Source organism: Lipotes vexillifer, unplaced genomic scaffold (genome assembly GCF_000442215.2).
Source record: "Lipotes vexillifer unplaced genomic scaffold, Lipotes_vexillifer_v1.1 scaffold1077, whole genome shotgun sequence".
Taxonomy (NCBI): domain Eukaryota; kingdom Metazoa; phylum Chordata; class Mammalia; order Artiodactyla; family Lipotidae; genus Lipotes; species Lipotes vexillifer.
In genome coordinates, this window is record NW_006784237.1 from 824,575 (window position 1) to 841,947 (window position 17,373).

Genomic DNA, 17,373 nt, shown 5'->3' on the forward strand with positions numbered 1-17,373 from the left:
TTTGCAGTAACTGCACATTATATTACCTGGATCATAAAGTTCAGTGGATTACTCTTCCACTTAGGAAATGAAGGCCAGATTTTTCATGGGAGAGGAGGAGATTTTGGCATCTTAAAATTGGAGAAGAGAGTTGCATGCCTTTGAAAAGAGCCAGTTGGATATTAGTAGAAAAGATTTCTTTATAAGTAAATACAGGAAGATATTAACAAATTTACTTTTTTGTTTCGATGAGGGCTCTTTGTGGTTTCCTTTTATTTTTTATGTATATGCCAGTTTAACTCCTTGAGAGAATAGCAGTATCTTAATTACCAGAATATGGTGGGCATCTGATAAATATTTGCGGAACAAATGAGATCATTTTGGACAATATGTGAATTTTATGGCCAATGGTAATTAGTCTAAAAATACAAGATTTCTATATTTAATTAGTAACAATTGGTTACTTAAATATCAACCCTTATATGTGAGTTTACTGGGATTCATTTTCACTGAACTTGTCTTAAAAAAAAAATCTGTTTTTGCAGGTGGTTATACCCAGAAGCCCTTTCCAGGCCAAGGGACTTCTTTTGTCATGCATAGAGGATAAAAATCCTTGTATATTTTTTGAACCTAAAATACTTTACAGGGCGGCAGGTAAATTTTTCCTTTATTTTATATTTATGAACATCTTTATATATTTTGTTTTGCATAGCTCAAAATGATAATTTTTCTTTCATAAGCTTGATTTATATTTCCCTGTAGAAAAAAAAATTCTGTTGTCTTCTATATTTAGTTTGTCCTCAGCTGTATATTTTAAGTTAACTTTAGAGAAAATCCATCTAGCTATTTAAATTTTACTTTTGGAAACAGGGAAGCAATGTGAAGTGGTAGCAAGAAAATAGGGATTATGTTTGGCTACATAGTAGATGCTAAGTAGATGTGGGTTGAGTGGAAAAGGTAGCAAGAAAGTGGGGATTATGTTTGGCTACATAGTAGATGCTAAGTAGATGTGGGTTGAGTGGAAAAGGTACTAAATAATATCAAATGTCCTTTTAGCTAAAGTGTCCTTGTAGGTCTTCATCTAAATTAGGATTCCTTTGATAGTGAAGGGGGCACTATTAGTTTTGTAACATCAGGTCTACAGTGGGATGAGAGTCTAAGGCAAACTGAAAGGTTTGATCACCCTCTTTCTAGCTCAGAATCATAATTCTGTAAACACTCATCTATCATTGCTTCTTTATCAGCCATAATGGACTTTTAAACATCAAACTGTTTATTCTGCCTAAAGTGTATTTTATTTCAAATTCAGGGTGCTTTGGCAAACCATTCTTTTCCTCGAATAGTTAGGCTTAAAACATTTTGTTTTATTGTGATGTGAATTACGTACATTTAAATACATATGCAGAGATTGTAAGTGTTCAGTTGGATAGATTTGACAGTCCTCTACATCCATGTAACTACTATGTAAAACAAGACTGGAAAACTTTCACTGCTCCAGGAAGGTCCTTCCTGCCTCTTCTCTGCCAATCCATTCTTCCTACCCCAAACTTAGCCACTTTCTGATTGCTTTCAGCATGGATTAGTTGTATATGCCTTGGGCTCTCATATAAGTCATACAGTGCTGTATATATTCTTTTGTGTTTGCCTTCTTTTGCTCAGCCTAATGGTTTTGAGATTCATTCATGTTGTTGCTTGTATCAGTGGTTTGTTCCTTTTCCATTGCTGAGTAGCATTTACATTGTATGTTTATCCCTTCCCCTGTTGATGGACAAATGATCATCATTGTTTTCAGTTTTTGCCTATTTTGTACAAGGCTGCTAGAGACATTCTTACACAAGTGTTTTTGTGAACATACTGTTTCTTTCTTTCTTTTTTTTTGGTGATAAACATCCAGGAATAGAATTGATGTGTCAGAGTAGATTGAATGTTATAAGAATCTACTGAAGACTTTTTCTAAGCGGTTATGCCATTTTGCATTTCTGCTGGAAATTTATCAGAGTTCCAGTTGCTCTTAATTTAAGCATACTTTAAATTGAATCTCTGCATTTTGGGGGAACTCTATAGTTATCTATATCCCATTATGGAATAAAAAATAACAAAAGAATTTATAATCTTGAGGTGAAAAGGAAAACACCAATGTTATATACTGAGTAGCTATTTGATTTCTAACTACTATGAATACCCTATGAGTATTATATTTGTAAGGCCAACCAATTCAAGCTAATCAATTAATACAGGGTTTTTTTTGTTATGTTTGTGTGTGTGTGTGGTACGTGGGCCTCTCACTGTTGTGGCCTCTCCCGTTGCGGAGCACAGGCTCCGGACGCGCAGGCTCAGCGGCCATGGCTCACGGGCCCAGCCGCTCCGCGACATGTGGGATCTTCCCGGACCGGGGCATGAACCTGTGTCCCCTGCATCGGCAGGCGGACTCTCAACCACTGCGCCACCAGGGGAGCCCTGTTGTTGTTTTTTTCCCAGTTTTTAATAAATGAAGACTAAGTAACATTTGGAAAAGTACTATTCACTTTGCTCCGGATTTTGATATCAGGATTGGTGAGGGAAATGTTAAATGTTATAGGATTCCAGCTAAGAGAATGAGCTTGAGAAATTTGGTGTAGGTTTGGCCCTGGGAGAGATTAAATCTGAAAGACCCTGATGAGGATCGAGGCGCAAAAGTTTTTCAGCAGTTTCCCTGTGATTGTTTATGTGTCATTTCAGGGATTCTTAACTGAATCTTTTCTTGTCCCAGTAAAGACTAAGAAAGCGTTATTTCATAGCTAGAGAGTTTCTCTGCCGAAGAAAGTAGGCTTGGAAAAGAATTAGCCACTGAAATCTTTGTAGGAGTGTTCTCCAGGTGGTTATCAAGCTTGATCCCTGGGCCAGCAGCAGAAGCACTGTGGGAGCTTATGAGAAATGCAGGCTGTCAGGCCTCAGTCAGTTCAAGACCTACTGAATCAGAACCCCTGGGGACGGCCCAGCTCATTCTGTCTTCACAGCCTTCCAGGTGCTTCTGACTCATACTAACTTTTGAGAACCAGTGCATAACGTCAGTTCTAAAGCAATAACTATCTCCATTTATTTTTTATAATTCTTGGTTCTTATGTAGAATTCAGGATGCTTTTTTTTTAATTGGAGTATAATTGCTATACAATGGCGTGTTAGTTTCTGCTTTATAACAAAGTGAATCAGTTACACATATACATATGTTCCCATATCTCTTCCCTCTTGCGTCTCCCTCCCTCCCACCCTCCCTATCCCACCCCTCTAGGTGGTCACAAAGTACCGAGCCGATCTCCCTGTGCTATGCAGCTGCTTCCCACTAGCTATCTACCTTACGTTTGGTAGTGTATATATGTCCATGCCTCTCTCTCGCTTTGTCACAGCTTACCATTCCCCTCCCCATATCCTCAAGTCCCTTCTCTAGTAGGTCTGTGTCTTTATGCCTGTCTTACCCCTAGGTTCTTCATGACATTTTTTTTTCTTAAATTCCATATATATGTGTTAGCATACAGTATTTGTCTTTCTCTTTCTGACTTACTTCACTCTGTATGACAGACTCTCGGTCTATCCATCTCATTACAAATAGCTCAATTTTGTTTTCTTTTTATGGCTGAGTAATATTCCATTGTATATATGTGCCACATCTTCTTTTAACCCATAGTTTTCTTAGCCTTGACTTCTGGGTCAAATCCGTATCTTGCAGCTGACCATATTTTGGTTTCTGCTCTTTTGTGGGGATGGGGATGTGAACAGGGGCTCTGAATGTTCTCACGCTGATTCTGCAGTTGCTGCCTACATGCAGCCCCCCTTTCTCTAGCTCTATCTGTTCATCTCTCAGATCTGCTTTGCACTGGTGGAGGAAACTCCAAAATTAAAGTTGTTTGGAATGATGTAAAAAGGAATGGCGTATTTTGATTCAATAATCTGGATTATTGTGCTTTGTGGAAGACGATTCTGTATTGACAGAGTCCAATAAATAAAAGAAGGTGCTTTAGGTTCATTTAAAAGATCGGAGTAGCCTGATAATTTCTAAGTGGTAATAATAGGAAGACTTGTAGTATCCATAAACACTAACTTAACAGACTGACTTTATTATTTTTTTTAATTGGGGTATAGTTGTTTTACAATGTTGTGTTAGTTTCTATTGTACAGTGAAGTGGAGTTCCCTGTGCTATACAGCAGGTTCTCATTAGTTATCTATTTTATACATATTAGTGTATATATGTCAATCCCAATCTCCCAATTCATCCCACGCCCCCCTTCCCCTCTTGGTGTCCATACGTTTGTTCTCTACATCTGTGTCTATTTCTGCCTCGCAAACCGGTTCATGTGTATCATTTTTCTAGATTCCACATATATGCATTAATGAACGTTATTTGCTTTTTCTCTTTGTGACTTACTTCACTCTGTGTAACAGTCTCTAGGTCCATCCACGTCTCTACAAAGGACCCAATTTCGTTCCTTTTTATGGATGAGTAATATTCCATTGTGTATATGTACCACATTTTCTTTATTCATTCAAATAGACTGACTTTTTTTCCGACATTCATTCGTCTTGAATTTCTAGCATACATTTGGGAATGTTCAAAACAGAGGAGGCTAAAGATGTGAACCTTTACATTAAAATTTTTTTTTTAAAGTTCATGTTGGGAAAATTCACAGAGTAATAAATATAGATGTATATTCTTATATTACAAACACGATGCTGATAATTCCTTGTAAAAATGGGAGTTGTGTTTATTGCATAATAGCTCATTTAGGTTAATTATCCAGTAATCTTAACTAAATGCGACATGGTCAAGTATAAGGAAGGCCATAAAAGCTAACTTTTAAGTAGCCTAAGGCAACGTTTATAAAATCTGTGCATTTAAGTTCTCGTTTTATTTATGGAATAGTATCTTAAATACATAGATATAGTCATGAGTTATCCAATTTCAAAAAACTAGGCTAACAATAAAACCCATTATAAGACCTTAAGTACAATGGAAATTTCTCTTTCTCTCACATAAACATCCTGGTTGGCAGTGCAGTGGTGCCTTAGTCATCAAGGTACCAGGGACCTTCTGTCTGGTTTCTCTATTGTCTTCAACATGGTCCCAGATGGATGCTCCACTCCCAACATCACATATACATTCCAGCCACCAGGAAGGGGAAAGGGAGGTGGAAGGGGAAAGGGAGGTGGAAGGGGAAAGGGAGGTGGAAGGGGAAAGGGAGTCATCTTCTCTTTAAAGAATGACTTGCAAGTTGCACAGATTAAATCTACTTACATCCCATTGGCCAGAACTTAATCACAGGGCCACACCTCACCACAAGGGAGGCTGAAAAAGTAGTTGGGGGCTTCCCTGGTGGTGCAGTGGTTGAGAATCTGCCTGCTAATGCAGGGGACACGGGTTCGAGCCCTGGTCTGGGAGGATCCCACATGCCGCGGAGCAACTAGGCCCGTGAGCCACAACTACTGAGCCTGCGCGTCTGAAGCCTGTGCTCTGCAACAAGAGAGGCCGCGATAGTGAGAGGCCCGCGCACCGCGATGAAGAGTGGCCCCAGCTTGCCACAGCTAGAGAAAGCCCTTGCACAGAAACGAAGACCCAACACAGCAAAAATAAATAAATAAATTACTAAAACTCCTACCCCCAACATCTTAAAAAAAAAAAAAAGTAGTTGGGTACTAGGCTAAAGACTAAAAATTTTATTGTTACACAGTGATGGGAGACACATATTGACAACTACCAATCTCTGTCACGGTTGCTTGCGTGGTTTCCAAAAGAAGTCACACATTTTTTTATTTTTATATATTTTTTATATTTTTAAATTTTTCTTTGGCTGTATGCGGGCCTCTCACTGTTGTGGCCTCTCCCGTTGCGGAGCACAGGCTCTGGACGTGCAGGCTCAGCGACCGTGGCTCATGGGCCCAGCCGCTCCGCGGCATGTGGGATCTTCCCGGAGCAGGGCACGAACCCGTGTCCCCTGCATCGGCAGGTGGACTCTCAACCACTGCGCCACCAGGGAAGCCCAGAAGTTACACATTTTAAGGAGGGGATAGAACTCTTAGGAATAATATGGTTTGGCTCATAGTCTACTTCTAGGAATCTATTTCAGAGATACACTGATAAAAGTCTGAGAAAATGTTACTGTTCATTACAGCACCATTTTTAAGAACAAGGACTGGAAATAACCCATTCGTCCATCACTAGGGAATTTGGGCTTGGTTGAGTAAATTAAACTACATTCTTTTGGTGGATTGCGCTGCAGCTCTTTAAAGAATTGAGACAGATCTCTGTATACTGCTCTATCAGTCAGGGTTTGATCAGAAGCAAAACACTAGAAGATATTATATTTATATATAATATATGCAGTTGTAGAAACTAAATAGTCCATGAAAGGTTGTTGCTTCTGTGTTTGGTGCTGTATCTTGAAGTTTGTAGGACAGACTGTTGGGAAGGGAAGATGGACATGAAGCAAGGTAGAGCCAGGACAAACTAGAACCTGCTTGGATGGATTAGAGCCCAAGGGGCAGTCTGGAACTTCCATCCATCTCTCACCACCTCCAAGGCTTAGTGTGAGAAAAAGATTGCTTGACAGGAGATGCTTCAAACAGCTAGGAGGCTGTTTGAACAGCCTGTCCAAGAAATGGTGGGGGCTTAATTAGCAGACAAAGATGGGTTAGAATTTGTTAGATCGTATGAAATATTTGTGTCTAAGTAAATTTAAGAAGGGGAAAGAAGAGGGAGGGGTCAAGAGTAAGTGTAGAGTAAGATTTCTTTGTCTGGTAGTAATGGAGGAGTGGTAGGTACCCTGCAATAAAAGGTGTGTGTGCATGTGTGTGTGTGTGTGTGTGTGTGTGTGTGTGTGTGTGTGTGTGTGTGTTTGTTTTTATTAATTTTTATTGGAGTATAGTTGCTTTACAATGTTGTGTTACTTTCTGCTGTACAGCAAAGTGAATCAGCTCTACGTATACATATATCCCCTCTTTTTCGTGTTTCCTTCCCATTTAGGTCACCACAGAGCATTGAGTAGAGTTCTCTGTGCTATACAGTAGGTTCTCATTAGTTATCTCTTTTATACATAGTAGTGTATATATGTCAATCCCCATCTCCTAATTCATCCCACCCCTGTTTGTTTGTTTATTTTAAATGTGTACGGAGCTGGCTTGGAAGTTAGGACTCTGGAGTCTTGAAATAAGTGAACCTCAGAACCCTGGGATAGAAGCAAATGCCAAAATCTTCCAGAAGGTATTTGCCTGGTCCTGGAAACATTGAGCTTTTGCTCTGATGACTCCATGGAACAGTGGGGACAGGAGACAAAGTCCAGGGCCTACTTTAGGTAGAGAATGTACTAGGAGCCCTTACTTAAAGGTGGGACTCCACGTGCCACATCCACGGTGTGAAGTACAGAAGTGGCAGGAAGAAATATTGCCTGTCTTGACTTTATGCTGGTGGAGAGAAAAGAAGAAATCTCTAAGAATTCTGATCACAATATGACCCTTACACAGGATTACAATTTCAATATGTGCCCATAAGTGTGGTGTGAAAACTCTTAAGCAGGTAATTTAATTTAAGTGGTTCCAGGTTGTTGGTGCCCAAGAGAGCTGTCAGGAGGTAACAAAATCCTCTCTGGAGTCACTTCAAGTCAGGCCTCAGAATAGTCCTACAGGTAGAGTTCCACAAAGAAGATAGAGTCCCCTTGAGTAAGGACAAGGAAAGGAAGATACAGGCCCCTCAAGACTTTGGATATTAGAACCAGCATATAGACACTGCAGAAAAGTAGGCACCACATTCAAAAAAAAGAAGCACTTGAGAATATAAGCAGTAGACAAGCAAATCTGAAGAACAGAATGGAGGGTTTAGTAAAGAGAAATAATAAATGAAAGAGAAAACATCTCTGATTTAACCAGAAATTATAAACAGAGAAAGGAAGAATTGGTAAACTAGAAGACAAGGTGTTCAACAAAATGTACCAGAATGTAGTCTAGAGAAACGGAGAGTAGGAAATTAGGAAAGATGTTGAGTATGAAAGGACAGTGAGAAAGTGTAAATATATCTAAGGAACAGAGTTGAGCACGATTCCTAATAATGCTCATTAATAGAATTTTACTGACAGAAAAGTAATTCCCTAGCAGTTGCCACTCTTTACAATCAGAACTAGATTGATGCAGTTGGAAATATTTCAGGGAAGCCTCAGCTATTACCTATTTTCCCCTCCAGCAACCTCATTAAGATGGTATTTTCCCAAGTCTGGAATTGTATTCTCTCCTTGATTCCTGCAGTAAAGTATTTAAAGGATACTAGGTAAAGAGTTCCTTAGGAAGCTAAAGTATTAGGCATCCAAAAAAAGGTAACTTGCTAACTCAAAGGTGAATTTTCTCCTAATGTATAATTTTAACCTATATCGTTTATATCACTAAATCCTGTTCAAGACTGGTTCCATTATAGAGAGTCACAGTTACCCAAGGCTTTAGCTTAAGGTTGTGTGCACAGCTCTCTCCCAGTAGTTAATTTTTCAGCATCTATTATAAGTCCTTTATTTTGTTTGTGGGGCACAGTCCTCCCATGGGCACTGTTCTGAGTCCACTCCATTTGGTTCTGAAGGGGCTGTCAGCTGTCTTATCTGACCTCCATCATCTCGGGGAATGGCTATGTGGCTCCAGCCCAGCTATTCTGACTTCTGGGACTTTCTATGTGGAGACAAAGCTGCACTTTCTGCGGGAGGTTTGTCTGGGGTGACATGAGACTGCAGCCACATCCCCTGCCACTTGGTAAACGATGGTCTCTAGTAGAAGAGAAGTAGCCCCCGCTAGCTGCAAGGTCAAGCATACATGTTCGCTGTGGGTGAGAGGAAGGGAGAGAAATAGACACCCAAAGTGAAAATCCTCGCCATTCCCATTCTTAAGGTTAGTTCCTAAGGTTCTCTGGGTTCCTTCTTTCCTTTTTTCTTTTTGTTTTAAATTTATTTTATTTATTTTTGGCTGCGTTGGCTCTTTGTTGTTGCGTGCAGGCTTTCTCTAGCTGCGGCCAGCGGGGGCTACTCTTCCTTGTGGTGGGCAGGCTTCTCATTGCGGTGGCTTCTCTTGTTGCAGAGCACAGGCTCTAGGCACGTGGGCTTCAGTAGTTGTGGCGCACAGGCTTAGTTGCTCCGTGGCATGTGGGATCTTCCCGGACCAGGTCTCAAACCCGTGTCCCCTGCGTTAGCAGGCGGATTCTTAACCACTGAGCCACCAGGGAAGCCCGGTTCCTTATTTCTTGAATCTTAATTTGACTAAGGAGTTTCCCCCAGGTTCTTCTATTTAATCTCATTATAAGTTGAACCTCCTTTGTGTTTCAGTCTTCTGTAGATTTCGCTGATAAAACAGGTAACCTTGACTAATCTAATCTGTCATCTTGGTTAGAGAAAAGATGTTCTCTTGCAAGATGAAAATATCCCCTGTTGGATTAGCAAAATAAATGGCGGCCTTTCAGTAGCTTGCTATAAATACTACTTTTGTCCTAATGCTAAAGCAGGATGCCCATCTGTTGATAATAGTACTTATTACTTCATAAAGTTGAGAGGATTAAGTGAGATAATCCATGTGTGTATTTGCCTAGTGTTTATGCACTTTTTTTTTTAACACTTCTGTACTAGATATAGCACTATATTGTATAGGCCAATGGACTATTTCCTTTACGACAACAGCCTTGCCAGAAATTCTGTTACTATCACTATTTTATCCATGAGGAACCTGAGGATTAGAGAAGTTAAACAACTTGCCCAAATCCACACAAACAGGATTCAAACCCAGACAGTCTAGAGTCAGGTATTGGGTATATATGGCACAGATGGTTCCATTTAATTGTCACAAAACCTCTGCCAGGTGGTATTGTCCTGAAACTAAAGTTGAGAGAGTTTAAGAAACTTGCTCACAGAGGAATGAGTGATAGAGTTAGGTTTTAAACCAAGATGTTCTGACCCCAGAGGCAGCCTTCTTTCTAAGGTTACCCTGTTTTGCATCCTATTTAAACACTGTTGAGTGGAGGGCATCAATGAAACAATTTGCTCCAGTGCCCTAGTTTCATGCCAAGAAATATGCTACTTAAAAAAAAAATTCCTGCAGAATTAAAATGATCCATTTTGTAATTGAATGGAAATATATGCTGTCAATAGCCATTCATTAAGGCAGTGAATCCCTCCTGTAGTATATAGTCCAAAGTTTGACTATGTACTGACTGCGTTAACTTCTCCATTGGCATAGGATTAATTTTCTTCTTAGAAAGGTATAAAAACTACATGACACAGTACATTGTGGTCACAGGTGGGGGTTGGGAGCCTTTGCTCTGTGCTATCATTAAGGGACCTAGTCTTATGTCCCCAGTTAGAGGCAACAGCAGCTGAGAAATGTAGTCTATCTGCATTTCAGAGAGAGGGGGTGAAATCATTTGTCCCTGTCACAGCTCTTCTCAACCTCTCTGACCCCTCATTTTTGGACCTGGTCCCCATATACTGTTCTATGTTCAAATATCTGTGCTGTGGTCACTCTCCTCTATGTCTAGTGTACAACATTTAGAAAGGATGTCTTCAGTTCAGCCATTCACTTTACAAACTACAAAGATGAAAGTAAAAAGAGGTCAGTCATCCATTCTTTACACAGCAATTTTCTCAAATTTCGTTTCTGCTTACCTCAAATATACAATAGATATAAAACTTGTACCTTCTAAATTTAGAAAGAAAAAGTAACCGAATAGTACTTCTGGATCGCTTATTCTAATGATGACATTTAAATGCAATTAGGGACTTCCCTGGTGGCTCAGTGGTTGGGAATCTGCCTGCCAATGCAGAGGACATGGGTTCGAGCCCTGGTCCAGGAGGATCCCACGTGCTGTGGAGCAACTGGGCCCGTGTGCCACAGCTGCTGAGCCTGCGCTCTGGAACCCGCGAGCCACAACTACCGAGCCCGCGTGCCACAACTACTGAGGCCCGCGCACCTAGAGCCCGTGCTTCGCAACGGGAGAGGCCACCGCAGTGAAAGGCCTGCGCACAGCAGCGAAGAGTAGCCCCCGCTCGCTGCAACTAGAGAAAGCCCGCACAGCGGCAAAGACCCAATGCAGCCAAAAATAAATAAAATATAAAAATAAATTAATGAGTAAATGCAATTAAACTTTTTAAAAGTGCCAGAGGGATATTTAGAAAAGGTAGATAAGGAAGAGCAATCTAGACAGTGTCAAAAATGTACAAAATAGTTATGATTCAAAAAGAATGAGTCAGTGACATTATCAGATGTAGGCATCTTGTGGAGAAGCTGTTCTTGTATGTCTTTTGAACTTTTTGATTTTATAATTGAATGATTCAGGACATCAGTGATACTGAAGTAAATATGGCTTTCATCTGTGGTTCTTCTAGTGAGAAGTAAGACTAGAAGCCTGTGCTGCCTTATTTCCTGAATTTACTGTACTCTTTTAGGCAAAAATAGGTCATAAGGATATTGAGGGTTTTTTCGTTTTGTTTTATTTTTTTTAGCAAATACATGAATTATATATGAATTCATACATTCTGAAGAGAATAAAATTGCTTTAAGTAGTTTTTGAATGGTAGAAGACTTTAAAAATATTTTTGCCAAATATCAGTGTACACAGAAAACGAATTCGTATTTTCTATTTAAAATTTTTTTTGGTGGGCATCATTAACACATTTTTTTTGTGCGAGCTAGAACGGCATGCTCACTGACAAGAATTAAGTTCCATCCAGTAAGGAGAGAAAATTCATTTGTTAGATTTGCTAGCTTTTAAATTAAAATGATACACAGAACTTGAAAAAGCAAATAATGTAACCAAAAATAGTAGTTCCATACCTCAGCCTTTACCAAATCCATGCTTCTCTCCCCATAGGCAATCATTTCTAGTAGTTTCTTGTAATATATCATCATATTTATAACTAATTTGCTTACACTGCTTTTTATAATTTTAGGCATTATTATTTTAACTTCTTACTAGAATTTAGCTATTTTTAATTAAACTTCTTTCCCCCAGCATGTGCCATTCCTCCTCTCACAATATCCAAACTTTAAAAAATATCTCTATAGAGTATTAGTGTAATTTTGGGTCAGATCATTACCTAGCGGTTCCATTGCTATGACTGTTTTGGTGTGATTCACAACTGAGCCAAAAAAAATGCATTCTTTTATTTCCACTTTGGTATACAACTCTGTTTTCTCTGAAATGCTTTTTTCTCTTCCTTCTCTTTTCATTTGCTTGATTTCTCATGTTTCTATTACTAATATAGTTCTTAATCTCCTCAATGTAATCTCGTGTTTTCTTTATGTTCAGACACATTAGGTGGTCAGTCTGGTTTCTCTTTTTCCCAGACTGTCAATTCTTGGGGCCGTCAATTAAAGTGGTTAAGATTGTAGATTTTGGAACCAGTCTGACTGAGTTTGAAGTACTGACTCCACTACTTACTAGTTAGGTGACTTTTGGCAAGCTGCTTAACCTCTCTGTTTTAGTTTTCTCAGCTGTACAATGAGGGCAATGATAATACCTATCTTATCAAGTTGGTTTAAAGATGAAATGAGTAGATGTAACGAAACTGGCACAGTGAAAGTTCTCAGTCAGCGCTGCTGGTGGTTGATGTGACTTCCAAGGATAACTTAGTTCTATCATTTCTTTAACATGTGATGAAAATATCTATTTTTATATCAGCTATTTAACTGTATATATGAGGGCAGCGTTAAGGTTTGCTAAATGCAACTTGGAACTCCAAAGGAATTTAATTACCCTGTTGAGGAACTTGAGTTTTCTTCTTTTTTTTTTTCAATTAAAAAGATATACACCTATTGAAAATAAGATATTTTAATATTTCGGTGTAAGCAACATTATAGTTAAGTGGTTAGCAATGCCTCACACTACTTTCTTAAAAAGATTAATTTTTCTCATTGTAAAGGTATTGCATGCTCTACTGGCAAGCTTTGATGCTTAACAAGCCACTTATTGGCTTAAATCAACTTTTACAGCTCATGTACAGGCCAGTGATGCAGGCTGAACTCACCTGGATAGTTCAGGTTTCACCTGGGCTCCATCATAGGTCTGCCATGAGTTGCAAGTCAAGTGTGGGTTGGATTTGCTGATCTTAGTTGGGCTATCTCATGTAACTGGAGCTGTGGTTGGTGACCTTTGGTCTTCCTGTCTCTCATCCTCCAGCAGGTTAGCTTGGACTTGTTCACACGGTAGAAGCAGATGTCACAAGGGACCAAACACAAGCATGCGAGGCTCTTGAGTCATAGGCTAGGAGCTGGCACAGTCTCTTCTGCTAGAGTGTGTTGGCTGAAGCAAGTCACAATGCCAGCCCAAGTTCAGAAGGAGGGTGAAGAGATTCCATCTCTTCATGGGAACAACTGCAAAGTCACAGTGAAAAGGGTGTGGATGCAGGTTAAAGGATTATGGCTATTTTTCAGGGTTTCATATGTGTTTGTTGAAACTCCTGAAAAGTACAAAAGCAATGATAAACGGAGCTCATAAATCCATCCCCTGACTACTGTTGACTTTTTGTTGTACATACTGCTAGACTTTTATCTACAAGTTTAAACATTTTATTACTGTCAATTTATTTCAGTTTTCATTTATTTGATTACAAGTTACCTTTTACCTTTCATGTTTTTTAATTTCATATTTGTTTCTACTGTATGAATTGTTCACATAGGCTTCAGTCTTAACCTTGTAAGTTTGTAAATTTAAAATGAGCATGGAATGCAGTGAATAGATTATTATTCTATTCTGTGGTGAGAAGGCCTTGATCTAGTATCGAGTAGCAGGACGAATCAGAAGGCTTGCAACTTGAAGTGCAAAATTACCTTTGAATTTGTTTATATATCTTCTGTGATTGACCTGATAAGTTGAAATATTCATGGAATAGAACCCTGTGGAATTTTCTTATACTCTGACACATTCTTTATATTGTTAATTCACTTCTTTTTTTTAAATTTATTTATTTAATTTATTTATTTTTGGCTGTGTTGGGGCTTCGTTGTTGCGCGTGGGCTTTCTCTAATTGCAGCGAGCGGGGGCTACTCTTCATTGAGGTGCACAGGCTTATCATTGCGGTGGCTTCTCTTGTTGCGGAGCACGGGCTCTAGGCACGTGGGCTTCAGTAGTCGTGGCACACGGGTAGAGTCGTTGTGGCTCGCGGGCTCTAGAGCACAAGCTCAGTAGTTGCGGCACACAGGCTTAGTTGCTCCGTGGCATGTGGGATCTTCCCGGACCAGGGCTCGAACCCATGTCCCCTGCATTGACAGGCAGATTCTTAACCACTGCGCCACTAGGGAAGCCCTGTTCATTCACTTTTCAGGATAATTTTGGACATTAAACAGATGTCTATTTTTCATCATTGGCTTAATCCAACTGGATATATTCTTAATGCCTGAGTTTATACTACATGATAAAGAGTGATGTATTTTTTTGGTTGTGTTTAATAAAATTTAATATCACGAATCATGCACTCTTTGTAAAAAGTTCAGTTATCACAAAGCTATAGAATGTGTATAGAATAAAAAGTGAAAGTTCCTTTTTCCCTACCCAACTATCCAACTCCTACCCAACTCCCTTCCTCAGACCTTTTTCTATGCATTTATCTTTATATATATGTGAATGTATAGAACACACTTACATATAAACAGTCATGTAAGATCATACTATAAACATTGTTCTGCAACTTTGCAAATCTTTTCCCATGCATTTACATTTATACAAATATGTGAATATATAGAACACATATACACAAATAATAAAAATAAGCATGTTATAACCATTCTGTAACTTGCTTTTCTTATGCATTTATTTTGGATACATTTTCAGTGTCAGTTCACAAAAATTTAGCTGATTTTTACCTTAAAAAGTTTCTTGGGGTGTACCATAATTTATTTTTTCTCCTATTATGGATCGTCAAGTTGTCTCTAAATTTCTGCCCATTCTAAACTGTGTTGAGGTAAACATCCCTATTTATATATATTTGGGCATGTGGAAGGAGAAAATTATAAGCTTGTGTTTTTTGTAGTATAAACTTTAAAACCTATATTTCTTAATTTTATTCTTATTTTCTGTAAGCCTGTTATATTCTTTGATTAAGCTCCAAGTAATAAATAATTGATTAAGGCAGACACTGCAAGTCTCCAAGTGGCAGCTAGTGAAAAACTGGAAGGATCAAGTATTACTGACACAGATATTGTGGGGAGACAAGACTCAATATATAACTATTTATAGCCTGAAAGCTGAAATTTTTGTAAGACATTTAAGTTGGGGATACTAAGAATAAGAGCCTTGCATTTTTATTCTCTTGTGTATCAGAATTTTGCCTATTCTTATATTTTTCAAACTTTTTTTTCTGTATTCTGTTATAAAAAGTGTCTTTTTAGTCTGTTTATTAGAAGTCCCCCTTGAAAGAACCGGATCTTAACAGTTTAATGTTACCTTCTGGTAAATGTCACAATTACATCTATACCCATAGGCTGGTTGTCACTGAGAGCAGCATTTATCCTAGTATTTGGAAATATTTATGTTTGTTTCCAAAGATAAATTATTTGGAAAAATATACATAGTTAAAAAATTTTTTTTTAATAAATTTATTTATTTTTGGCTGTATTGGGTCTTCATTGCTGCGTGGGCTTTTTGTAGTTGTGGCGAGTGGGGACAACTCTTCGTTGTGGTGTGCAGGCTTCTCATTGCGATGGCTTCTCTTGTTGCAGAGAACGGGCTGTAGTGCTCTAGTGCGCAGGCTCAGTAGTTGTGGTGCATGGGCTTAGCTGCTCTGTGGCATCTGGGATCTTCCCAGACCAGGGCTCGAACCCAGCTCCCCTGCATTGGCAGGCGGATCCCTAACCACTGTGCCACCAGGGAAGTCCCTAAAGTTTTTTTTTCTTTTTAAGTGGGCAGAACACATTAGAACATTTTTTTCCCTATTCCTTACATCTTAACCCTAATGATTCTTCTTTTCCAAGAACATGGTTGTCTCCATTTATTCACACTTTTTATGTTCATGAATAAGTTGTGTAGATATTCCATTAGGTTTGACACATTTTGTTGTTAGGGTTATTACTAGGTTTTTCATATATATATATATATATATATTTTTTTTTTTGCGATTACGGGTAGAATATTTTTCCATTACATATTTCTAATTGGTTATTACTGGTATATAGAAAGCTATTGATTTTGTATGTTAGTATTGGCATTTGGAGACCTTACTCAATTCTCTAATGATATTTCAGTTAGTTATCTTAGATGTTCTAGGCAGAAAATCATATCCTCTATAGCTAATGATAGTTATAGTTCTTTTTTTTCCCAATAATTGATGAGACATTTCTTTTTTCTTTATTAGAACTGTCTCATCCTTTTAAAAACAATTTTATTGAAGTATAGTTCATATACAATATTATGTAAGTTACAGATGTACAGTATAGTGATTCACAGTCTAAAGGTTATACTCCATTTAAAGTTATAAAATATTGGCTATATTCCCTGTGCTGTGCAATATATCCTTGCAGCTTATTTTATACATAATAGTTTGTACTTCTTAAATGTCTCATCCTTTCTTAACTTGGAACCCATTCGGTACTCTTTATCTCTAAGTCACAGGCCCCTTCCTCCCATTTCTCCCAAGGTGTTGGATTTTATCAAATTCTTTTTAGCTGTCTGATGAGAGGATTATGTGGTCTTTCTTCTTTCATGTCTTGATGATGTGAATTTCATTAACATATTTCCTAATGTTGAGTAATTCTTGTATTCCTGGGATAAATTCTACTTGATCATGATGCATTACTCTTTCAACTTATTGCTGGATTCAATTAGAAGATTTTTAAAAAGACCTTTATGTTCATAAATAAAATTAGACGATAGCTTTCTTTCTTGTATGTGTGTACATGAATATATATTTATATGTAATATTGGTCTGTAGTTTATCCTTCCTTGTAGAATGAACTGGGCTGCTTTCTTTTTCTGTGCTTCAGACCAGATTGACTAACTAGGTATTATCTGTTCTATAAGGTTTAAGATAATTTGCTTATAAAACTGTCTGTTTCTGGTGCAGGACATCTTTTACTTCCTTTTCAGTATCTTTTCTGGTCGTTGGTCTACTATCTATTCTATTCTTGAGTAAATACTGGTCATCTATATCTTTTTGTAGTATCATATATTCTCTCTGGATTTTCAAATTTAGTAGCATAAACTTTTCTTCACAGTATCATTTGATTAAATATTTTAAAACCTGAAAAATATTTAGAATAATGCCTGACACATAACAAATGCTTAATAAATGATAGTAGCATATTAAAAGATGTTTCTATAGTTATTATTTACAAAGCTTCAATAATTTATTTTAATATGAACACCATAAGCCTAAGCCTTTATTTAGAATGTTGAGCCATGAGCACACTCAGAAAGAGTG

At 38.2% G+C, this 17,373-nt stretch overlaps 1 protein-coding gene across 1 annotated transcript in view; it reads left to right on the top strand.

Annotated features, from left to right (window-relative positions):
• Positions 1-17,373, top strand: part of BCKDHB (branched chain keto acid dehydrogenase E1 subunit beta) — a 239,140-nt gene that overhangs the window by 50,674 nt on the left and 171,093 nt on the right. Inside the window, exon 6 of the mRNA XM_007456624.1 lies at positions 525-633. Within this exon, the coding sequence (XP_007456686.1) occupies positions 525-633 (109 nt within the window). The remainder of the gene's footprint in view (positions 1-524; positions 634-17,373) is intronic.